A 26,295-nucleotide genomic window follows, 5' to 3' on the forward strand; every position below is an offset into this window, starting at 1 on the left:
AGACATAGAGGATTGGATAAAAGTACGGGGATTGGATCGATCTATGATTGGGTCAATAACACAGTTGAGATCTCCCCCAAAAATCAGCAGATGATCATTCAGGGAGGGAATGTTTTCAAACGTTTGCATAAATCCAGGGTTGTCAAAGTTCGGAGCATATACATTTACTAGTACTACTCGCTGTTGTAATGTACCTACAACAATCAAATATCTTCCATTTAAATCAGATTTTGTCATGGTATGCGAAAATTTAATCATTTTGTTAATGAATATGGAGACCCCTCTGGCCTTAGAGGAAAAAACGGAATGAAAAACGTGCCCAGCCCAGGGGCACAAGAGCCTGTTGCGATCTTTGTTTTGCAGATGCGTTTCCTGCAAAAATGCAATGTCTGTATTTAGATATTTCAGGTGAGAATATACCTTTGATCTTTTAACAGGATTTCCCAACCCCTAACATTCCAGCTCACAAATCTAAGGATATGAGGATGTTTAGAGCTGTTGAGTGGAGTATTAGCCATCAAAACTGTTTAAGAAATACAAACACAAATAGTCCTCCAAAAAGATAATAAATAAATAAATAAATAAATAAATAAATAAATAAATAAATAAATAAATAAATTAAAAAAAAATAAAAAGAAATGTGCCCCTTCAAACCTATCAAACCTTAACTTTCCCTGAGAGTACACATTTTCATCCCCAAATGATGAAAACAGTGTATGAACTCCAATAGGAGTTATTCCTTCCAGGTAATGCTTACAGCTGTGTAGCTCCATCCAAAAAACCCGGGCATCGAGCCCCTGCAGAACTAGGTAGTATAACAAACATCTCGGTGATTTTAATTTTATTTTATCTTATTTTTAGTCACATTTCAAAAGCAAAGTAAAATCACTAACATACTTTTTAATTTTTAATTTATTTATTTATTATAATTTTCCCTTTCCTGTTCCCTCATCCCAGTGTAAATGGTTTAAAAGCGAGCAACTGAAAAATACCACTTTATATCCAATTTAAACCATATCAAAGTATATTTTAAGCTTTCAGTGGGGAGAAAAAGAGAGAGAGAGAGAGAGACACACCAATAAATCGAATTTGTTGTATTTTAAGCCTCTAAAACAAAGTGGGCTCTCTCCCAAACACCTTCATTCGATATCAAAATAAACGTGCGCTGTGATAATGTCCAAACGTAAACTAAACTCCAAAATGAAATATAATCAAAACATCGCATCAAATATCCATGTTTTAATCCCAAAACAATTTAAATAATCTGTCCAATATCACATATTGAAAATGTTCTCCATTATCGTTTACCTACTCACTAGCCACGGAGAATTTAGATCGTCGCCCAGTGCAGCTTTTAGTTCGGCTTTGAACATTTGGGAGATGTCGTGCCGGAGTGACTCAAGAAGTGCGCGTTGATCGAAGCCGGCCTGTATCCCTGCCGCCTCAACACAGGTATTATCCCGGCCAGGTGAATCGCCGCTTGTCGAGGCTTTAGGTAGCTGAGCAGGCCGGATCAGAGTCTGAGTCACACCTCCTCCTTTATTCATTTTAGCAGGCATTCTGATTGTTCTTATCGACCAGGTCACAGCGATATACAGTATGTCAGAGGTTTGATAAAGTCAGACGGTGTAATAACCACCAAGATGTTGAATTTGAATAAATTCTGCAGGAGCTCCACATGCACGCGTCCTACTCGATTGCCCGCTACGCCGGAAGCCCATGCAAGTCCTCTTTGTCCAGGTTTTGTTCTTAGAGTGGAATTGAGTACCTTGCGGACCGATCTCATTAGGCGTTCCCATGATCCTCCATGATGTGAGCCAGCTGGTGGATTAAAACTCCATTTTATTCCCTTTTGCAGCATGCTAATCTGCTCACTGTTCCACTGCTCAATAGCACTCCTCAGTTCCCGCTATGCTCCTGTGAAGTTGGTGCCATTGTCGGAGCAAAGTTCCTGGACCTGACCTCTTCTGGCAATAAAGCGTCTGAGTGCATTAATGCATGAGGAGGTGACTAGCGATGCTGCAACTTCAATGTGAACTGCTCTGATGGCTAGACAGGTAAAGATCACACCATATCGCTTGACCATACTCCTTCTGCTCTTTACTTCAAAAGGTCCAAAGTAATCGACTCCTACACGAGTGAATGGGGGTTCATCAGGCACGATTCTTTCTTCGGGTAGATCTGACATTTGTCGGTTCACTGGCCTAGCATTTAAACGGCGACAAATGATGCACCTAGACAGCACCTTTCTTATAGCTGTCGTCACACCAGTTAACCAGTATCTCTCTCTTAGCTTTGACAACATGTGGTTACGACCACCATGTCCCACTTGCTGATGTATGTGTCTAAAGAGAAGCTCCGAAACATGGATATCTTTCGGCAATATCACAGGGTGTTTCACGACCGCTGGCATCGATGATCTACTGAGTCGACCACCAACCCTTAGGACTCCATCTTGCAGTTGTGGGCAGGGCTTTTGAAGATGACTGGATATCTTAATGGGCTGACCTTTCCCCACACATGCCATCTCCTCAGGAAATTGTTTCTGCTGACAGTACTTAACAATGGACAGCTCAGCCTAATCCAAGTCCTCTACCATAAGACTCCTGGTCATGGTGGTCCTTTTAAAATTGTTCATCTTCTCTTCCACCCAGGATTTCTGTTGTTCCCTTGTGAGGTCAGACCGTCCCAGTGTCAGATGTAATTGTTTCCTCTTCTCCACACAGGACAAAAGCCAGTCCTTTATCCTCAGGATCCATGCCACAGATCTCTTCAGACATGTCCAAGAGCCAAAATACTGGAGCAGGTGAAAAACAGGCTCTTCTTCCACCTGTATTATGTTCATTACAGCCACGTTCTTCACCTCAGGATCTTCAGGGGAAAGCTGGCTGATGTTTTGCGGACTGACAGGCCACTCACTCTCAGGCTGTAACAGAAACTGAGGACCTGACAGCCACGTAGGATGTTTGATAAATGCCTCAACTTTCAAACCTCTGGAGGCTGTCTACTGGGTTACTGACAGCATCCACATGCCTCCACTCTGCGACAGAGGAAACTTGTAGGATTTGTGAGACACGGTTAGCCACAAAAACTTTAAAATGCGAGGACTTGTTCCTTATGTACTTGAGTACTGATTCACTGTCGGTCCAAAATATAGAATCCACAAGATCCATCTGCAAATCTTTTTTCCAGACTGGCCATAGTTGCAGCAATGAGCTCCATCCTTGGGATAGTTAGTTAGTGGAGGAACTCGAGATTTTCCCATCACAAAGACACAGTGTAATTAAGAGTTCTTGTTCTTTGACACCAGGTAGGTAACAGGCTTCACCAAAATGAGGGGGTTTCAGACACCGACTGACCTCCAATTTGTCCAGCATATGGAGCTGTTGTATTAGCTTTAATCAGCCCTTGGCGATCAACTCGGGTATAGTTTTGTCCTAGCCTATCTCTCTCCTGCACAGGTCTCTCAGGATCATCTTGGCTGTTAAAATAACAGGACTCAGCATTCCCAGGGGATCCTAAATGGAAACGATGGTTGATAGTATTCCTCTTCTGGTAAGTGGTCTGTCCTTAAATTTGACCTTAAACTTAATGAGTCAGATTTAATAGACCACTCAACTCCAAGCACTCTCTCCATTGGCAGAGCATCCAACTCCATGTCCAACTGTTCCTTGCCATTTGCTCTGAGATTCACAGGGAAGGCTTCCAACACCTCTGATTTATTGCTCATCCACTTTGTGAGAAAAAAACCCTCCTTTGGAGCATAAAAAGAACAGTTCCTGGTAGTGACAGCTTCTTCTTCTGTGGTTATGGAAACAAGGCAATCATCAACATAAAAACAGTGATATAGCTTTTGTTTTGCTTCCTTGCTATAGTGATGCCCGTAGTCTTCTGCACGTCTTCTGAGGGCTAGAGGAACCTGAGCAGATCGGTGTCTTCAGGAGTAACTCGTACTTGATGAAACATGGATTCAATGTCTGCCATTATCACCACAGGTTCCTTTCTGAGGCGGGTCACCACTCCAATCAGAGAGCTTGTAAGATCAGGGCCTTGGAGAAGTTGAGTATTGAGCAATGTTCCTTGGTAACTTGCTCCATAATCGAACACAACTCTGATTTTTGCCTTTGTGGGATGGTAAACCCCGAGGTGTGGGATATACCAAACTTTTCCATCAGCACGTTTCAGCTCCTCTTCAGGCACTTTCTCGGCATAGCCTTTAGCAAGAAGGTCATTGATGAAAGTGTTATATTCATGATAGAACGTTGAGTTCTTCTGCATCCTCCTTTTGAGATGTTGTCAACGCTGCTCCACAAGTTTCCTGTTGTTTGGCATGCAGAGGGTGCTTTGCTTTAGTGGCAGGTTGATCTGGTAATGATCATTCAGATGTTTTACTGAGTGCTTCACTGAATCCAGAAAACGCTGATCTTCTCTTGACATGGCAGCTTGCTCATCCAAACTGCTTTCTGGAAAGTCATTTTTGAACTATTGTTGCCAAAGCTCCTCCAGGTTGACAACCGAGACCCTGTTACTAGTTATATGTGGCTTCCTGTCTACAGTCTCCTCACTGCTGCCTCCCAGTGGTCCATTAACGGTCCATCCCAACATAGTCCTTGTGGCAAATGGTCTCCAATCTACACTGCACACCACTTCTAATGGCTCCAGGGCTCTTGTCACATTAGTTCAGATCAGGAGCTCAATCCCTGTGTTGATTTGAGGTAAGTGAATGTGTTTCAGGTGAGGCCACTTCTCAATGTCCTTTTTGGTCAGAATATTTCCTTTATACACTGACATGGATTCTTGTGTATAAACTTTCGGCAAATGAAGGAATTTGTTTCCGTGCAGTGCAGCCACCACGAATCCGGAGACCGTGTTGCTGCTCACAACCTTCTGCTGGCCCATTGTGCTTAGAAGGATGTGTTCTTTCATCCCAGTGAGTTGCAGTTTATACATTAGGCTTTCTGTACCAAACACTGCTGTGCTCCCTTAATCCAAAATGGCATAGGTAGTAACTATTTTGCTTCCCTTTTTAGATTTTACTCGGACAGGTACAATTGAAAGTTTACAATCTTGGTCTCCAGCCCCTGTAAGGCCATTGGACACCAGCATGTCGACACAGACCCCTGCATCCTTCTCAGCCTGCTCCGAATCCTTTTCTCTGTGGAGTACAGTGGGGTGCTTCAGGTTACACTTGAAACAAGAAACCTTTTTGCGGCAGTGCTTACTTATGTCCTGTACACAAAAAACTGAAGCAAAAGCCATTTCCCTTCAAAAATTCAATCTTCTTCTCATGTTCCATCTTTCCCAGCTGTGCACACAAAACCAGTGTGTGTCCTGCACCACAGAAAATAAACGTATTCAGTGCTGGTGTTGTACCTCCGTCTTTCTTTGCAGGCTCAGGTTCGTTCGCTGCAGGTCCAATGGTGGTGGAAAAACTGGCTCTTTTGGATCGAGACTCTGATCTTAGTTTGTATGTTCCATTATTCATTATTGTAGGAGAATCGTGTATATTGCCAAAGACAGGATCTGTTAGAATCTTGACCTGCTTTTCAATAAAATCTGTTGATTCTGATTCTGATTCTGATTTTGCAATGTCACTGAACTTTGCTCTTCGTTGCCGCTGTTCCTGTAGCTCGCAATCTTGGCTTCTCCATCTGTCTCTGAGCTTGTATGGAAGCCTTTTCACGATGCTCAGCATATTTGAAGGCATATCCAAGTCATGAAGATACTGCACATCTTCCATTGCATTACAGCAGCCTCTGAGGAATAAACTGTAATCCTGTAGTGCCTTCACATCCTCTGTTCCTATTGTAGGCCACAAAAGAGCTTTGTCCATGTAGCAAAAGGCAACCTTTTGCTCATTACCAAACTGCTCTTTTAATAAAGCTTTGGCTCTCAAATATCCATAATCAGGGTCTTGGTATTGACAGCTCCTCACAAGTTCTTTGGCATGTCCGTTAGTATATTGTTCCAGGAAGTATAGACGGTCTGAGTTATTTGTTGTATTTGTTGTATTCATTCTCAAAAGCCTTCATGAGTGTAATATTTTAATGGATCACCATCAGATATTGGGATATCTCTCTTTGGTAGAGCTGCAAGGCATTGCTGTTGTATAAGCAGAGTTATTTCATTTTGCTTTCTCATAATGGCAAGAACATCATGGTTTTCCACATCAGGTGCATTACTACTTGGGTTTGATGTAAGTTGATGAACACACTGCATGTTAGCCGGTTCTCTTTCAAGCGCGGAATACTGAGGGACTTTATGTTTTCCATCATAGTTTGTTTAACTGACCATTTTCCATCATTGTTTATTGTTTCCTGGTTTGCAGCTGCTGATGGATAGAAATCCTTTGCATTAACATTGAGTTGCTGTTGAGATTTTCCTTTTTTCAAATATGAATTCATTTCATCTGAAACCTTTGATGACCTGTTTCCACTTGTTGAGCTTTGTATTTTCAGTATGCTTAATTTTGCCATTTTATCAGCAATTTTGGTATCCAGTTGTAATTTTTCTTTCTTTTTACGCAGTTGTTCCTCCTCTTCTTCTAGCTGTAATCTTGCTTTCTTTTTGCATAGCTCTTCCTCCTCTTGCGCATGTTTTTCATTCAACAAGCTTTGTCTTGTGGCCAAAGCAGCTAGCTCAGCTTCAGCTATTAAACGTGCAGATGAAGTAGAAGAGTACATCAGAAATGTTTTTAATGGCCATGTACAGTTTTAAGGACAGTACAAGGAATTTGTCTTGGTAGTTGGTGCACAAAACAAACAACAAAAAATAAAAAAACAAAGAACAACCCAGCAACAATAATAATAATAATTAATATAAAGGATGAGGGATAAATAAAGGATAGATAGAGAATAAAGATATATATATATATATATATATAGTGCAGCAGATAATGTGTTCATGTGGATGGTGGCAGAGGGAAAGAAGCTGTTTTTGTGTCTGGAGGTTCTGGTCCTGATGGACCAAAACCTCCTTCCAGAAGGGAGAGATTGAAACAGTTTATGACCGGGGTGGGAGGGGTCGGCCACAATCTTTCCTGCACGCCTCAAAATCCTGGAGGGAGGGCAGATTGCAGCCGATGACCTTCTCTGCAGAGTGGATGATACGCTGCAGTCTGGCCTTGTCCTTGGCCGTAGCTGCAGCGTACCAGATGGTGATGGAGGAGCAGAGGATGGACTGGATGATGGAGCTGTAGAAGTTCACCATCATCTTTGTTGGCAGACTGAACTTCTTCAGCTGCCGCAGGAAGTACATCCTCTGCTGAGCTTTTTTGATAAGGGAGCTGATGTTCAGCTCCCACTTGAAGTCCTGAGTGATGATGGTCTCCAGGAAGCAGAAGTACTCCACAGAGCTCACTGTAGAGTCTCCCAGGGTGAGGGGGGTGAGAAGGGGCTGGGTTCTTCCTGAAGTCTGCTATCATCTCCACTGTCTTTAAAGCGTTGAGCTCCAGGTTGTTCTGGCTGCACCAGGACACCAGCCGGTCTGTCTCCCACCTGTAGTCAGACTCGTCTCCATCAGAGATGAGACCATTGATGGTCGTGTCGTCTGCAAACTTCAGGAGTTTGACCGACTGGTGAGAGGAGGTGCAGCTGTTGGTGTACAGGGAGAAGAGCAGAGGAGAAAGAACACAGCCTTGAGGAGATCCAGTGCTGATGGTGCGGGGAGCAGAGATGGTTTTTCCCAGCTTCACGTGCTGCTTCCTGTCAGACAGGAAGTCTGTGATCCACTTGCAGGTGGAGTCTGGCACATTCAGCTGGGAAAGCTTGTCCTGAAGGAGAGCTGGGATTATAGTGTTGAAAGCAGAGCTGAAGTCCACAAACAGAATCCTGGCATAGGAGCCTGGGGAGTCCAGGTGCTGGAGGATGAAGTGGAGAGCCAGGTTTACAGCATCGTCTACAGATCTGTTGGATCTATAGGCAAACTGCAGGGGGTCCAGGTGGGGGTCGGTAATGTCCTTGATGTGGGAGAGCATGAGGCGTTCAAAGGACTTCATGACTACAGATGTCAGAGCGACGGGTCTGTAGTCATTAAGTCCTGTGATCCTCCGCTTTTTAGGGACAGGTACGATGGTGGAGGCCTTAAAACAGGCTGGTACGGTGCATGTCTCCAGTGAGGTGTTAAAAATGTCTGTGAACACTGGAGACAGCTGATCAGCACAGTGCTTAAGGTGGAAGGAGAGACAGAGTCTGGTCCACAAGCCTTACGGGGGTTTTGTCTCCTGAAAAGTCTATTTACATCTCTCTCTTTGATGGAGAAAGGTGCCTCTGTGGGAGGGGGGGAAGATAGGGGCGAGAGCCTCTGTAAGCAGCTGTGGTGAGACTGTAGCTTTGATGTGGGGGGTGAAGGTGTTGGAGTGAGGCTGGTCAGAGGTGTGAGGGGGGTTGGAGGCAGGTCAGTCCCATTGTCTTACAAATCTACAATAGAAGTTATTCAGACTGTTGGCCAGGCAGAGGTCGTTAGTAGCAGCAGGGCCTCTGGGCTTGTAGTTTGTAATTTGCCTGAGCCCTCTCCAGACAGAAGCCGAGTCATTTGCAGAGAACTGATGTTGTAGCTTCTCTGAGTACAAACGTTTGGCTTTTCTCACCTCCTTTCCAAACGTGTACTTCGACTCTCTGTACCTGGCTCTGTCTCCACTCCTGAAAGCGACCTCTTTGTCTGCCCTCAGCCCTCTGAGCTTAGCTGTGAACCAGGGTTTGTCATTGTTATAACTCACCCTGGTCTTTGATGGAATGCAGCTGTCCTCACAGAAGCTGATGTAGGACATCACAGCGTCTGTAAACTCATCCAGAGAACTGATCGCAGACCTGAAAACATCCCAGTCAGTACAGTCCAAACACTCCTGGAGTTTCTCCACTGCTTCACTGGTCCACTGTTTAGATTCCTTCACCACAGGTTTACAGAGCTTCAGCCTCTGTCTGTATGAAGGAATCAGGTGGACCATCAAATGGTCCGATAGGCCCAGTGCAGCACGGGAAACGGCGTGATAAGCACTGCTTAGTGTGGTGTAACAGTGATCCAGTGTCTTCTCCTCTCTGGTCAGACATTTAATTAATTGTCTATATTTGGGGAGCTGGTGTGAGAGGTTACCTTTATTAAAGTCACCAAGCACAATGATAAAAGAGTCCGGGTAGGTCCGCTCCATGCACAGGATCTGTTCGGCGAGTGTGCGCCGTGCCTCGCGCACATCAGCTGACGGTGGGATGTACACACCAACCAGGATGAATGAAGCGAACTCACGGGGAGAATAGAAGGGTTTGCTGTTGATAAAGGATTCCAGGTGAGGAGAGCAGTGCAGAAGGATCACTGTCACGTCGTTACACCAGTTGCTGTTCACATAAAAGCAGATTCCTCCACCTTTCCTCTTCCCGGTGAGCTCCACGTCTCGGTCCGCTCTGTGAAGTTGGAAGCCGGCCAACTGCAACGCAGAGTCCGGTACCGCTCCACACAGCCACGTTTCCGTGAAGCACAGAACAGAAGATGAGGAGAAGTCTCTGTTTCTACCCAACAGCAGCTGAAGTTCGTCCACTTTGTTACACAGTGAGCGCACGTTAGAGAGGAATATCCCTGGTAACGGTGTGCGTCGGCCGCGCTGGCGGAGGCGCACAAGCGCACCAGCTCTTTTTCCTCTCCTCCGGCGCTTCACTGCGTGAGCAAAGGTGAGCGCACCTTTGAGTAAAATGTCCAGTAAATCCACAGAGAAAGTGATGAAAGTGGGAAATAAATCTTTGGGGATTGTTGCCCTGACGTTCAAGAGCTCTTCTCTTGAATAAGAGCAGCCAGTTGCGGATTTTACGACAAAAACAAGACAAAAAAGTGCGCACCAACACACAACAGCAGCCATCCGTGGCGCCATCTTGCCAAAATGATCTAACATTGGAAATACTGTCACCTGGTTTTATTTCATCTTCATTTACATCACAGAAATTTGATGAATGTTAATTTATTTCATTTAGTTCAGGTTGTTCATGTAAGTTAGTGTTGTATTGTTCAGTTTCCTTTATCCATCGTCTGGTTTCATTTTTAAATGTTTCAGTGTAATTCATTACACTTGACAACCATTCGACTTGTTTATCAAACTCATCTTGTGGCAGTAGTGGTAACAATTCATCATGAGCATTATTAGCATATTCACAAAGTTTAACTTCTTTAGACAATTTTTAATTGTAAACATGTTTTCTTTGTGTTTCATGAGCTCCTTCATTTCTGGTATCATTCGTTTTATATTGTTCACAAGATGTTTGCACTCATTTTGCAGTTTTTCCACCTTATTCACCAAGGCCTTTTCAGTGAGTTTGCTTTCTCTCCTTTTACCAGACTCCATTTCAGAGCACAATTTGTCACCACTTGTTTGACTCATTCTGACTTTTCTGAATCAAATATATTTAAATGCATCCACAGTGTGTGATGAACAGGGAAGTTAATTTCTTAAAGCAACATCTCCAAAGCATCGCATTATTTCAATTCACAATACAGGCGTAAATAAAAGCGTGTGTGTATCCAAATAGCGCACGGACGTGTTTATCCGACCAGCATTAATTCAGTGGCTCACAAAGTCACTCCAGCCTTAATGCGCATGGATTCCTTATTCACAAACAAACGAGAAACAGGCAGCTTACCCGTTCTTCCTTGTGACGTTTAGATGTGGCGTTATACCCGGCGTCATGACACGGACGCACGTTGTCCTGGCTCGTTTGTAGCGTGTATTGCAAGCGATTGCTTTTATTAAATGCCTTTTTTTTGTTGACAAATGTAGCGACTCCAAAGCAGTCTTGGCGCTTGAGAGGAGATTAATGGGTTTTGTACCTGTCAGACAGAAATACATGCCTTTTGAACTAGCCGCCCTTTACCACCCATCATGTGACCCCGCCTCCCGTGCGTTACCACAGCAACCAAACACCGTGTCACACATACACCAATATCCTGTATTATGGCTCCTACACAATTTATATTTAAAACTACACATTATGGAAGCCAATAGTTCTGTTTCACTGCAAACATCCCTCTGTATTAAAGCAGGACGCTCCGCGGCCGCGTTATTTCCTCATATCTCCAGCGCTTCTAACTCGGTCACACTTTACAGTGATGATGATGATGATCAAGGAGGGAGATTTTAACTGTGACTCGGACAGAAGAATGCAGCCGATCCTCTGTCACACTGCAATAATCTGATCAATGATCTGATTAAATTAACCTATTATATTGTTTATCAATAAAGGCGTTTCAAATTAAGAGTAAACTTTATCATTTTTATGGATTTCAATGACATTTACAAGCGTTGGGAAAACTCCATGTTCCGTGATTTCTAGACAGCCCAAAAAAATGACATCACCGCCTCATTTCCGTCATCCACAGACTACGCAGCTTTGTTCTATTTACGCACGGTTGGTGCGCGCGCAAAGAAACGTTTAAGTCCAGACGGGAAAATAGAGCCTTTTGTGCAGATGTGGTGGTCAAAATAAAATGTTCACTGAAAAGTGGTGTCACGCCTCTGTTTTAGGAAGTTATGTATCCTCACACACTGTTAAAACACACAATCTGTCCCCATTATGTCTTTCAACTGCACAATATACATAATGAGGAGCTGGAGTGTATTGACTGAGGGTAAGGTAAACATATCTATTCACAATATATCACAAAGATTTATATACATACTGTCTGTGTGTCTGTGTATATATATATATATATACACATTATATTAAGCAAATTGCTTCTCTCGTCTCCTTTTTTGGCATTTACAAAAAAAAAAAAAAAAAAATGAATGTAACCAAGTGAATGTAACCATGTCGGAAATAAACTGAATAAATAAATAAATAAAATAAATAAATATATATATATATAATGTGTACTGCTCATGAAAGTATACTACATATACTGTAGTATACTTTCATGAGCAGTGGAAATAAATATCAGGGCAACTGACTTGTGATATGCCTTGGTTTTTTGTGAACTATGACTTGTATATTTGTAGAGGTGAATGATTAAACTTTTGCGTTTGTATAAGAAAATGAAAATCTCTTTAATCGTTACAATCGAATCGTAATACTTTAAAATCACAATATATAATTAAATCAAATATACCTAACTATTGTGCTGAAATGGAATCTGGACAAGAGCAAAAGGTCCCAGCTCTAGTAGTTAAAAAAATTAATTTTTTTTGTGATTTTTGTCTTTTTAAATTTCATTTTTTGATTGGTGTTTTAAAATTGTTATAAATGGTATTAAAATGTAAACCCAGATAACCTGAGCTTCATTACGTTTACAATGAGCAAACAGTTATTTTAAGTTAAAATGACTTGGATTAATGATCATTGTCAGATCTATACAGAATTACAGTGAATCATACCTAATGTTTACAAAAAGCCTATTTTTTTCTGATGTTTAGGAAATAATTTCTGTTGTTTCCACAGATGCTAACATGATCATTCTAATCATCGGCTCACGGGGTCTCAGACTGGGAACTGTGAGTTGGCCTAGGAAGGTGACCAGAGTTCTCCCAGCGAGTAACATCAACCTTCATGACACCAGATGTGGTGTTAACATCTGCTTCTTCTCAGCAACTCCTCCTATTGGGATTACCAGGACCTGATAACAGAGGCCAATGAGCTGCAGAGGCTCAAATACCAGGAGCTCAGAGAGGAAAGGTGGAGGAGAGGCAGGACAGCAGCATGGGAGCCTGGGGAGGTGATGCAGGGCGCCATCGACGCCCCTACACAGGCTGCTGAGTGGGCTGACGGGGGTGAGATCAGCCCCGGCTGATTAATGTGCTACAGTGAAACTGTCCATCTGATCCTTAAACAGTGCTCTCATATTTGGACATGAAATAGGGACAGTATGTTTAAGTTCTGTGAAGACTTGTTAAACAGCAGTGGATTGATTATAGTTTCTGAACAGTTATAAGGTTGAGGTTTTTCTTCCTGAAATGTTCTGCAAGTTTAAAAAAAAAAAAAAAAACACTCTGGTACAGTTTTGTTTTTATAATGTAGATTTCAGTTGTTCTGAGTTTTATTTTTTGTTCTTTACATGTGGAGAGAGGAAGAGTAGAATCCCCCACATTCACTAGAAAATGTAAAGTCTCAGATGATTCAAAGCCATAACGTTAATGTAGAAAGAAAAGCAGAGGTCTCGCAGGCCAACAGAAGCACAAGTATGTATAGCACCTTTGTAAAGAAAAGCGAAAACTTCTAAATATGGAGAAGAAGAGAAAAATGAGTGTGTGGCTCTGTACTGAAGTGATGACCCCACAGTCAAGTGTCCCACCTGTTTGTATTGAACTATCACTTTTGTCTATAGCAGAGCTGGGCAGCTTTGATCAATACAGGGGCCAGTAAACTGATTTACTGATCTGAGGGCCACATCATCAACCTGTAAACAATCAGAATAAATCCAAGCCATAATAACAAAGAGTTTGGTCTGTGTTCTTGATGTTTTCTCAATTATATTCACGGTCATGGTCATCTTTTAAGTCACATTGTGTATTTTTGTTTCATTCATTTGATTATCCTTTTGTGTATTTAGTCATTTTTCTATAATTTTGTATGATTTTTCCAATTTTTTTTTTTTGGTTATTTCATGTGTTTTTGAGGCATTGACTTTGGGGACCAAATGTTGCCATGTCTACATTAAACTGCTCAGTACAGAAAAGACAGTAAACACAAAATTGCATTCAGCTTGTTTTAATTAATCAACAAACAGGAAAATAAAACATTGGCAGGTTTTACACAAATGTAATCAAATGCAAAAATAATTGCAATTAAGAGCAAATATTTTACCGATATGGTATGAAACACATTTTTCGCATAAAATCGGTCGTAAAAAAGCCACTTTTGAAATGATGCAGACAAATCAATGCCTTACGTATGTCGGCCATTCACTGAACGACTTCCAAAAAAAAGGTAAAGGAACTTCAACATCCAATTTTTTGTTGCCTACTTTGATGTAAGGTGAGGTACTCTGAGATGCTTTTCTGATCTGTTCTGCAAACATTTCCAGTCCTGCATAGAGTTGTAACTGCAAATTAGATATGAAGTCATAGACAAAATTAACAACTCTTTCCATACTAAAAGCGGCGTACGCCTCCTCAATCTGCGTTCTGATCAGGTTTTTATTCTCAGACACAAACCTTGTTGCCTCCTCCATCTGTTGCTTTAAAAAGTCTAGAATATTTTTACAAGCTTCTTCAAGCTGGGCAATGTCCCAGTTTTGATCTTTTAGAAAGGTGAGAAAGTCCTTAGCTTTTTCTACTGTGACTTGGAAAATATCCTGAGCTGTTTTGTCGGCCCATTTGAACATTTTCCTCATCGTTAATCTAAATGAGGTGGTCAGTTCATCCATGAGCTCTCCTCCCTTAACTACTGTATTGCTTCCAGGTAACATGAACTCAGTGTTTCTAATGGACTTTTCTATCATCATAAAGAGATGCTCCAATCTTTCCAAAACACTGGTGAAGGCTCGGGATACAGAGTTATGGACTTGCTGGACTACATCGAGCAGGGAGACTTCACTTTCTGGGAACTTTGTGTCTCCCAAGAATTGTGTGACCCAATCCATCAAATCTTGAACTTTGGCTTCACTGTGTCTTCCTAGTTTTTTCATTTCATGAAGCAGATTGTCCATGGTGTCGTTCACATCCATAGACATCAGGCTGTCGTGGAACTGGGTGTAGAAAGCTTTGCCATCATGGCAAATGTTTTGGACAGCGTCATGTACTGCCTCCAAAGACACGGGGACCTTATGATAGGCTCTCTCAATGAAGTTAGACATTGTGTTTTTTATTTTAGTGCCACCACGGTTAAGGTCAAACCCAAAATGGTAGTTGTGGTATTTGTTTAGAAATTTGATGACAGCGTTTGTCACCGCAGGGATTTTCTCCTTTACGCCCTCGATCACATCATGGAAAAATTCCCAGTTCCACAATGTCTGAAGGGCCAACTTCTCTGAGTTTTTCAGTGTGGCTTTTAAAGTGAGAACATCCACGTCTTTGTCAGGAGAGGACTGAGGATGAAGAGAGAGAGGGAAAGAAGACATTTTAGTGCCACGTTGAATGTAAACAGGTTTACATGGTGATGATGGGCATTCTTTACCAGGTAGCGGCTGAACAGTTTGCCATGGAAGTGTGAGGGAGACCTTCGCAGAAAATTCAATCCAAGAAAACCAGACGATGGAGAGGACACAGAAGCCGTAATGCCATCTTTGCGTGACGCAAAGCGGAAGTTGGCGTCGATAAATGTTGGGCTGGTGATGTCAATGTTTAAAGTGTGTAGAGATTCCCTTTAAAAAGAGAACATTTGCTCAGTACATGTTTGTGTATCAATAAAAAAGCTATTGTCGATAAAGCCTTACATTGAATCCCCTGCAGGGGTTTGGCGCTTCATTCTGAAAGGAAACAGACTATATTACCATGTAATACTAATAATGCCAAATGACAACCTTTAACAAATTCTGACTCTAAAAGGTAATGTGCATAATAATATAATACACAGTATAACTGTTAATAATGACTTCCGCAGATGCTTGCATTTTACCATATAATCAATTTTTTTAATTGTTTTTGTTTACTGACAACGACCACATTTTGAGAGTAATTGTCACTGCTAGAAAACTAGGACAAGATAATTATATATATATATATATATATATATATAAAAAAACAGACTGATGTAAAAATTTAATACAGGAACAAATATTTTCTTGGCTGAAATTTCTGTCTAAAATGAACTTGATCATTGTAGTTAATGAGCACGTTAACAAGGTCAACCTGGTAACACCAGCTATTTGCTTTTCAGACACTGTAGAGTTATTGCTCTCATAGAATTTTCACCATCAGTATCCTTAGGTGATTAAAAGACAAGACCTCAAGAAAGCAAGCAGGAGACCTCACTGGCAGCCCTTGGTATAATCCTGTGCAGCCCCCAAAGTAAATGCACAGAGTCTAAAAATACACAAGATGACAGAAAACAACCACAAAAAAATGACTCCAAAAACACAAACACACAAAACAACAAAATCTAGGACCAAAAAAAAACATGCAATATAACTCCAAAAACACAAAAATTACTCCAAAACCACAACATGTCAACGAAAACACATTAAATGACAAAGAAAACATACATAAGAAAAATATACAAAATGACAACACACATAAAAGGACTCCAAAAATACACAAACTCTTTGTTCTTTTCTGTAATAATGGTCTGATTGTTATTGTAAATGTTGAGGTGAATGCTGATTATGTGGCCCTGGGATCAGACAATCACATTTTTGTGGCCCCCGCTGTGATAAAAGCTGCTCGTCTCTGCCTCAGATCAGGTTCAAATACATCCATATTTGTGCTTACTTACCTTAGGTTTTGTGTCAAAAGGTGTTGCAAATCCATATTTAAATCCTTATGAATGAGGCTACCCTTCCCATTTAGATTCATCATTCCTTTGTCAATTCCAATGGTGGTTTTAGCTGTTAAAAAAAAAAAAAAAAGAAGGTTATTAGTGTAGCATGACATTTTTAAGCATAAGAAAATTTGCAAAAGAATGATTTGAATCTTACCAGTGAGGTCGTATTCCAAGAAGATTATTGTAGAGGTACAGACAGAGTTTAATGACGTTACAAAGTTTGAATTACTTTTCTCGAGATTGGCAGTAGTTGAGATGTTATAAATAGGAGAAGAAACCTTTAGTTTGGCGCTTAGACCACCAAAATTTGGCACAAACACACTTAAAGGCATGATAAGGTCAAATTCAGGGATTTCAATCTTTTGCTCCGGAATGACGATGCTTGGAAGTTCAAAGTTGGAAATATGGTTGGTGATTTCATTGAGGTCGACAGTGTATTCTCCAAGTGTTAAGGATTTTGGGAAAGCAAAAGATGAGACTGTGATTTCATGTTGAGGCATCTTGAATGCAAGGACAGACATCTTTTGCTGGAGATACTCTGTGTTAATATCATAACTAGGCACTGATATTACTGGGAAGCCAGGCAGCATTATATCAAAAGGCTTTGTGGTGATCACCTTGGGAACATTAAAGTTCTTCAGATCAATGGTAAAGGGTTCCATATGCAGGTTAGTGAATGGAACCTCGAAAGCTGGAACTGAAACTGATGGCGGAAGAATAAGATGATCAGGAACATCAGTGTCTTCAAATCGCTTGTCAATACTCTTGATCTTGTCAGGGAATGATTTCAGCCAATCAGGCACAGGAATGCTAAACTCAGGAATAGTAAACGTAATGCCATTTTCAAATAGCTTAAATGGTAATGCATATTCTTGTCCATCCATGCTTTTTGTGTATACAATAGTGGAAGATATGTTGAGGAATTGCAGATTGTCCATATTTGTGACTTGGTCAAACTTGAGAACATCCCAGACAGTCTTCTGATATATAGGTATCTTTACTGATTTTAAGAAAGCTAGATAATTTTCCACTGATTCAGTGAAGTCCATCCTCACTGCAGATTCATCATTGGACAAGAGTAAATCCCAAGAATGGATTACTGGGAACAGCTGTTCCTTGCCGCTCCAAGTCAAAGACTGCTTCTCTGAACTGATATCAAGGTCAATGTTTTGAATGTGCTCAGCTGTACCAAAATCACCGGACTGTCTCACATCAATATTGAGTGTCGTCTTGAGGGTTGATAAAGGAACAAAATCTACTTCTCCTTTACCAATGTACTTTCCATCAGTGTTTATATATCCAAAATCTACACGGTTATTGCTCATGTGATCAAACTTTGCAAAAACACGTCGCAAAGAAACCTCAAGAGCCAAGTTCTCATTCAAGTTGAACAGGAATATGTTGATTGCCCTTCGTTTTTCTTTTTCCTGCTTGTCTGTGTTGGCGTTTAATACAGTCTTGAGGGTTGAACGTAAACCATTGGCATTTAGATAGAAACTACCAACATTTTCCAAATCCCCTGCAAAGTTATACCTGTCCATAATTGATATGTCTGTTTTTCCTTGAGTAAAAGTCTCAAATGATAGGTAGGAAGAAAGTCCTTCCAGTTCACAGTTGGAATCCAGATTTCCTTTACCAACGGAGGCAATCATAGGAATGTTGAACATGTATTTTAGTTTTGTCTTGGAGGAAAGATTTGGTTTGGTTTTGGTATTTCCTTTGAGTTCATCATTGAATTCTAGATTAAGGAAGGGTAGATTGATTTTCACATCATTAGTTACAGAAGCTTCCATGTTCCTTTTGGTTAAACTCATTGCACATTCATGATTTGCTTCAATGTTAGTGTGCTCCAGTGACACAGTTGTGGCCAGTTTTAATCCGCTCTTTTTCGTCAAACTTGTTGTGCCATCAATTTTTCCATTGAGAATGTCAAAAACAGATACTGAAGAACCAACAAAGCGAGCCACAATGTCTGACTGATTGTACAGACCTCCATCAGCACTTAAGGTAATCATAGGGGATTTAAATGAGAAGTCAAAGGTTGTGTTACCCATCACTGGGATTACAATGTTGTTCTGGATTACAGGCAGTGTAAATGTGGGTAGCTTTAAATCACTTAAAGATTCTGGAACATGAAGGACAGGGAATTTCAAAGAGGGTAGTACAAGGGTATATGATGGCACAGAGAAGCCCAAAGCTCGAATTTTGAAGCTTGGTGAGCTTACTTCCTTGGGAACAAAGTAGCTGAATGCTGGCATTTCAGCTCTAAAGGAAGATACCTCTATATTTAGAACTGGTATTTTGTATCCTGGGACTCTAAAAATCCTAGGAGGTATGCCAGAAGTGTCAATTCTGTGCTTGATGTATTGGGACTTTGCCTGGTTATAGGAATCTTTCAAAAGAGCAACAACTTTGTCTCGACCTGCTTCAAACTGGGCCTGCAGGATGTTGAGATTGTCACTAAGGGCACTGTAGAAGGGCTCAAGATGCAGGTCAAAGCTGTGAGTGTCTGGATTCTTGTTGTATTGAAGCCTCAGGTTCATATCAAATGACTGCTGAGGAGTAGTAAACAAGTTTTTTAACCCAGCATTTTCCCACAGAGAAAAGTCTCTGACTTCAGGGATTGTAATTTCAATGTGAGGTAGGGTAATTTCTGGGATAGTGAGGGGAACTGTCAAAAAATCCAAATTGGCCTCCCCATTGGCCAAAGCTTGGAGGGTTATACTCATTTGGTTGTTTTCTACTTTGAAGTCGTGAGTGTACTTGTACTGATTAAATCTGGCCAAAGCCTGACAAAAAGCAAGCTGTTTCTCAGAGTTTATGACAATACCATAATCATGCAGGAAATCAACTTTACCTACAAGTCTAAGAGGGAAGAATATTTTTGAATTTTTTTTGTTCTTAACATCCAGGAAGATCTCAAAGGGATAGGCCCTGAATTCTAACCAGTTTGACATGGACCCCGCCAGACTTCCAGTGAATTCAGCATCGTGAGAGGCTGTCAGTGCCACTTTCAAGTCTCCAATGTGCGCTTCTCCATTTAAAGCCATAACGCTCTTCTTGACAAAGGGAAGTTCAGTCTCACACCGTGCCTCCACTGTCATGTGACTTAAAGTCACTGCTTCAGCATTGAGACTTTTCTTTGATTTGAAGGCCTTTGAGTCAGTCTCTTCAGTAAAAATTAGCTTTGCAATGCTAGAACTTACATCAAATTTGAGGCTGTTCTTATGAGTACCTTCATCAGAGTAGTCCTGGATGGACCACTTGCCATTACCATTTGTATCACTGGTCACAGTTATTTTCCCAGGTGCTATTGTGGCTACTGCGTCATGCTTCATTGATGTCTGACTCAAAGTCTCAATTGCTGGGACATCCAAGTTGTGGTTGTAGGTTGTGTCAGTGGCTGCTGTGATTCCTTCACCTATAGTTAGTGCCATGTTGTTGATCAAGTCTGCAGTGTACAGGGGAGCTGTGGCTTTGGCCTCAATCTTTGTGGAAACCTGAATAGAAGGACCAGTGAGTGTTAACAATCCTTCATGATCAATGATAAAAGCCTTGTTTCGTGCTTTCACTTTTTCTGTGAAAAGCAGCTTTTTAAGTCTTGGAGCCTCCAACTTAGCATAAGCATGAAAAGTGTATTCCAGTGGCTCAAAAGACGACTTGGCTTCAGATGTAAGGGTGGCTGTTAACTGAGGATTTTTGATGGAAGAAGTTATGTTCTCAAATATCCAAGTGGTCACAAGAGTATAATGTGGAAAATTAATGTGAAAGTCACCATGGAGTTTGCCAAAAACTGGAACACAAATGTCACTTGGAAATCCAGGAAATTTGATCTCAGGAATGGAAAGCATCATGATATCAAAGTCTTTAAGGTTTAATTTAGGAATGGTAATGACCGGTACTTTTATTTCAGAAAGAGTTATTTCGGGGAATGTAAAGTCAGGTAGATCAGAAAAATATATTACCTTTAGATCACCAAATATTTCCTCCAGGTTTGGTGTTTGCAGCTCAAATGCCTGCATATTGTCAATGATTTCAACTAACTTTGATTTGATCTCCTCAAAATCTCCTGTAAATGCAGGAATAGTGTATGAGTTGAGGATGGTAAATTCAGGGATTGAAATTTGAGCTGGAATGCTGATTTCTTGCAGTTTGTTCAAATTGATTTTAAAAGCGGGAACTTCAAGGTCTGTGAGAGGAAGGGTAAATGATGGCATCTTTATCTCAGCACGTCTCATTCTGTCCAGAACACCGTCTACAGCTTCTTTCACTTGTGTGAAAACCTCATTGTCTTCAACAATATGTCTGATCTTCTCCATCAGTCGATCAAACTGAACAGAGATGAAGGCAACAATGTTACTGTAGGACTCACTTGTTCTTTGAAGGTACTTGTACAATTCATCCCGAATATCCATGTCAGAGATCCTTTGCCTCATGTCCTCAAGCATATCTTGTACTTTCAACTTGACATCATTGAAAAAGGCTGAATCAATTACATTTTTTAGTTTCTTCAGAGCATCGGCCACCTTTGTGTTTCTGAGTTCCTCCAAATATGTGACAATGGAGCTTTGAATCTCTCTGAAATAGTCCCTAACAGCCTCTAACTTCTCCACTATCTCATATGCTTTTATCTGCTTGTTAACATATCCTGTCACTTGAGCAATTTTCCTGTTTATTTCATCTACAAATGTATCGTAGTCAAACTCCTTCATTAACTTAAGCATTGATGAAATGTTTTCATTAACGCCATTAATGATCTTCCTATAGTCCATATCCCTCAGCTGATTGGTCACACTATAAAGACATTGCATAAATAAATCACGAAACTGCTCAAAACGAATGGCCTTTACAGCATCCACCACTGATTGGATTGTTTCGGAAATTTTAAATTCCTTTAAAAGAATAACTGATTGATCCATTATATCTTTGATAGTATCGTCAAGATTATATTTCAAAAATAAATCCCGAAGATAGGCATAAACTGCGTTGAGTTTGATGGGGATTTCATATTCGTCAATCCAGTTGACAATCACATCATTCATAGATTCCATTACTTTTGCTATCTCTGTTGTTGGGATTTGATCTTTCAGCTGAGCAACAAACGAGGCCCAATCAGGTGACAGAAAATAATCCTTTAAATCTTGCAAAAATGAACCTAAATCAAACTTTTTAATAGCCTGTTTTAAGTCAGACAGTTTGCTTTTAATAGTATCTAAGATTTCATATTTAGCATCAAGTTCTCTAAGGAAGGTAGCACTGCGGTCTCTCAGCTTCTGTAGATCAATCTGTTTGATAATGTCTTCGATGGCATCCAATATTTTGATTACTGTTTGCTGGATTTCATATTTTTTATCCCAAGAGTGAACCTGATGCTCAATGTTTGAAAGTATGGACATTGTCTTATCAGCAAAATGCCCATCTCTTATATACACTTCCAGATTACTGAGAAAGTCTTTGATTGTGGTAAAAAGAACCACCAAACTTTTTTCCACATCTTCTCTTAACCTGTTTACTCCAAGCTCTAAGTCCTCCATTGTTATACCAAATTCATTGATCAAATAATCTAGTTTTGCTTTTACTTGTTTTACTTTATTCTCTAGGTCCAATTTCTGCATGAAATCACTTACTTCCGATGGTATGCGATCTATGTTGTCTCTAAAGTCATTGATCTGCTGATCGATGTCCAAATTGACAATGGACTGCTTAAGAGATTCCAAAGCTTTAACAAGAGTGTTTTTGAGTTGCTCGAAAGCAGCAGGAAAGCTCTGGATGAAAGGAATCTCAATGATACGACAGTCACTGTTCTTGTCATACCTGAAAAAACCAGACGTTCGAAATTCCTGCATTTCTGGAGGGGATCCCTTCAAACGGCTTATAATATTTGATGTTAATACGTCAGAGAATTCCAATAGCATTTTTTCTTTATCATTAGCGACACTCAAGTCCTTTAGATAAGTGTGTTCATTGAGGTTTGATTTCACTTTCCAAGCCAATGACTGATCATTAGGTGTCAAGAGGTTTTCAAACTTGCTGTCTAGATCAGTGGACGACTCCCCATTGGGAAGCTTATGCACGGTTGATATCCGACAGTCTTGTGTGAGGGAAAATGCTAAGGGTTCAGCTTTGACTAAAAACCTGCTGTATAGTTGTCCTGTATGCTTCCCGTTGAGATGGAGTTCCCCATCGCTGTTGAGCAGGGCATCAATTGAGAGGCTGAAAGGCAGTGCCATTGTGCGAATGTTGCCGTCCATGCGTAGATGTTCTGAAGTGACACGCCCCTCACAGGATGACGTCAGAGACAGGCCAGCTATTTCAACCTCACATTTGTGGCTTAGTTGTGAATCCATTATGTTTCCAGACATAGCGCTTTTCATTGTGGCTGCCATATCATTATAGATGACTTCATACGACTGTTTCAGGTTGTGTTGATCTCCGAGTGCTGCACTCACCATTCCACTAAGGTCAGCCTTTTGTGGTTCAAACTTAAGATGGTCTTCATTGTTCAGAATGAAATCATAAATTCTGAGATCATTTTTCACATCAAGTCCCACAACAAACGGCTTCATATCTACCTTGGCGTCGTGTTTATAGTAAACATCTTCACAAATAATATTGTTAGTCTTGGAGCGAAGTTTCAGAGTCCAAAGAGTGAGAGTCAGTGTGTGGCTGTTTTCTGTTTTTATCTGCTTCATTGTCCCCTTTGAATTGCCAGCAAATGTCAGAGCCCGTCTATTCAGCAATATATTCATGTTGTTTGTTGTAGAGGCATCATATGCATGGCCTTTAAGGTTCCCATGCAAAGATGCTTCGGAACTGGTGATTTTTCCTTCAACATTCATTTCACCTCTGCCTTCTTCAGCCATTGCTTTGATGGTAGAGGAGAAGATTGCTCCATTGCTGTCTATGGTACCATCAAAGATATTCTCCAATGTAACAGGGCTGCACTGAATGCTGTTGGTTCCACTAGTGGACAGACCATATTCACTAATCTTTACTGTTGCCTTATGCAATCCCCGACCAGTGGTGAACATCAGGGTACCTTCAGAATTTGCCTCCAGGCCATTTGAATCTAGAAGTGCTCGTAGAAGTGAGTACGCCCTATTTTTATCATCTTCTGCTTGTGTCTCAAATCTGAAGATGGCCATGTCGCCTGATATACCAAGCTCTGCTTTGTTACTTATAGTTTTATCCATTGCTGTAGCAACAGCATTGCTTTTTAGGGTCAGTTTTGCATCTTTATACTTGAACTCTGCAACATGCTTGATGGCGTCTTTCTGGGCATTGGTTTTAGACACAATTTTCAACTCATTGTTTTCATAAAGTGCTTCAATCGTGTTGTCAATCCGAAGGAAAGGTGCGTTAAACTGAAAGGTGGATTTTCCTCTTCCAGTTTGCTCCAGTGGACGCAGCTGGTAGCTGTTAGTATAGGATATAGTGGTGTTTAACGAACCCACTTTCAGAAAGCCATCCATTGTGCCATCTCCCGTCACGTCATCTGAATTTAGAGTGGACATGGCCTGAGAAGAGGAGTGTAGAGAGGCTTGTAATCCTAAAGGACTGGCTGCTTCAAACTTGTAATTGGCTCTGGCATTCATTTTGTCTGTCACCCTTAATGCTTCACCGTAACTGAAGCTTGTATCAATTAGACAATGATTGAAGGAATTATTCAGAAGATATATTAAACCGGTGTCGGGTATTCCAGATATGATTCCAGATCCTTGAAATACAAGGAAAGTACAAATCAGCCATCAGTTAATATTATCCAAACAACAAACATTAGGGGAAAAAGGTCAGACAATAGAGAACACAATCTAAACATTTCATGGAAATAACTTACCCTCTAGTTTATATGACAGCAGGCAGAAAGGTGACTGAGCCATAGCCTTGTACAGTGCGGTATAACTCGGAACATCCACGGTAGTGTTACCCCCAGATATTATGCCCTCCCAACTGTAAAAGTTACTATTGATCTTAGTGGACGCCTCGGCCAGGCCAAGAAGAGGGACAGTAAAATCCAAAGATGGAGGGATGGTGAATGTTGGAAGTGGATAGCTGTTAGCTGGGATACGCAGGCCTATCTCTGGTATATCAACCTCTGGTACAGACAGCCTCTTAGGGATGTTCAGCTCCTCAGATTTTTTGCCCCCGTGTGGAAAAGGAATTGAGATGGCGATTTTATCTTTGTTAAACTGGTAGCGGAACAAACTGTCACTGAAAAGATGAAATAGAAAAAACTAAGAAATATATTACATAATTATTATTTAATCAGTAATTGCTCTACTTTGAATACGTACGACTGCAGAAATAGTTTTTCTGGCAAAGGTGGAAGAGAAAGGTCCGAGCTGCTCCTCTTACTTTGCAGGTTAGCGAGATACGGTACATGTTCTGTCAGTTTTTCCAGCCATATGTTGCCAGCCTTTAAAGCAAAAAGAGGAAATTATTAAAGGAACAGAGGAAGAAGGACATCAAAGCCCCTATTTTGGTGACCTTAAGCACACCTTTGTGTTGCGTTTTGATCACAGTGCCTGTTTTCTTAGACTAGCACTTTGCTCCCAGTGCTGTTAGGTGTGTCCCTAAATATCAGGCATGGTGTGGAGATTTTGCAGCAAAGTCCAGTTGGGGGACAGCACGGTGGACAATGCACTATGATAAGGGATAGAAAATGGGCTTTGCTTCATGGAATAAGGTGTTTTACATCCAGCTGCCATCCTTAACCATCTCTACAGTGGGCACCCAGCAGATAGAGCACAAACTTATGATGCACACAGCCAATGCGCACACAATGCCACGGGATGCACACACACGATGACAGTGCAGCTGAGTCCCTTTCCTACTCTCCTCTCAGGCACATTTATCTTGCTGAACCATGGCTCTAAATAATGATATAGGGGACCATCCATCCAACCATTTTCTGACCCAGGACCTTCTTGCTGTGAGGCAGACGTGCGCCCGGGAAAACTTCATTTTTTTTTTTTTCTTATCCTGGACTCAAACACATCCCAGCCTGTTGAGATAACTCTCTTCCCCACACCCCAGAGACAAAAAGTACAAAGGGTTCAGCTACCCTCCTATATTACCTACGTATCAAAGTGACATCTCTGACCAATACCCAAACCTGCATCAAAAAGACTTCCGCAGACTTTTGGCCCCTGCTACAGCACCCTACTAAGTGACACCCATAGCATGGCCCCTGACTAACCAACATAGAACTCATAAAAGATGCTTAAACTGTACAAGCTTGATTACAATGTTAATATATTTCTCATACACAATTTTTTTTCACTGCTCTAACCACAGGAATCTATGTACCACAAATCAGACTCCCAAGGACGTAAGGTTACATTAAAGTGGCAATTTAGAAATTGACCTTCCCAAGTTTACAGTAATAGCTACCAAAGTAATTGATTAACATAACTTTAATTAATGTAGCCTAAAAACCATCAGAGGCTTACTTCAATTCCTTTGGTGACAATATGACGCAGTTTCATGTCAGTCTTAGGCACTTTCTGGTCCAGAACATTATCAATGAGGTCCTGGAGCTGCTTGTGATGTTCTTCTAAATTTGGAATCATTTTCTGTATCTCAGAGTTAAAGTCTGACTTCAGCTCCACTTCAAACTTATCATTATCTGGGGGGAAATAAAGAAAACTTTGGTCAAACATGTTCAATTTCTAATCCTCTTTTCGATATTATGACAAGGGTAGACAGATACCATATTTCACAGATGTTTTTTGTTCATAGAACATATCAGGGAGGTGGATTACGGTCTCCAAGTTCATGTGCATATCTTCATCCTTTCTCAGGTTTGCTGTGACAGATGCGTCACTATTTAAGTAGGGCATTAGCACCTGGAGTTGCAGCATGGAATCCCTCATTTTTTCAAGTCTAAATTTTGTAAAAAAAAGAA

At 41.0% G+C, this 26,295-nt stretch overlaps 2 protein-coding genes across 5 annotated transcripts in view; one reads left to right on the forward strand and one right to left on the reverse strand.

Moving 5' to 3' along the window:
• The window catches only part of LOC114460661 (THAP domain-containing protein 6-like), a 32,033-nt gene extending 18,629 nt beyond the window's left edge, over positions 1-13,404 (forward strand). For all 4 annotated transcript variants that reach the window (XM_028442587.1, XM_028442584.1, XM_028442586.1 and 1 more), the window contains exon 5: positions 12,411-13,404. The gene's annotated coding sequence lies outside the window, so the exon portion shown is untranslated. The remainder of the gene's footprint in view (positions 1-12,410) is intronic.
• A 441-nt stretch (positions 13,405-13,845) lies between these two features.
• Positions 13,846-26,295, reverse strand: part of apoba (apolipoprotein Ba) — a 31,600-nt gene continuing 19,150 nt past the window's right edge. The window contains exons 21-29 of the mRNA XM_028442521.1: positions 26,101-26,273; positions 25,841-26,016; positions 24,683-24,804; positions 24,226-24,599; positions 16,543-24,105; positions 16,341-16,452; positions 15,343-15,375; positions 15,084-15,270; positions 13,846-14,994 (exon numbers count right to left, since the gene is read on the reverse strand). Of these exons, the coding sequence (XP_028298322.1) occupies positions 13,846-14,994; positions 15,084-15,270; positions 15,343-15,375; positions 16,341-16,452; positions 16,543-24,105; positions 24,226-24,599; positions 24,683-24,804; positions 25,841-26,016; positions 26,101-26,273 (9,889 nt within the window). The remainder of the gene's footprint in view (positions 14,995-15,083; positions 15,271-15,342; positions 15,376-16,340; positions 16,453-16,542; positions 24,106-24,225; positions 24,600-24,682; positions 24,805-25,840; positions 26,017-26,100; positions 26,274-26,295) is intronic.

This window comes from Gouania willdenowi, unplaced genomic scaffold (genome assembly GCF_900634775.1).
Source record: "Gouania willdenowi unplaced genomic scaffold, fGouWil2.1 scaffold_55_arrow_ctg1, whole genome shotgun sequence".
Lineage (NCBI taxonomy): Eukaryota > Metazoa > Chordata > Actinopteri > Blenniiformes > Gobiesocidae > Gouania > Gouania willdenowi.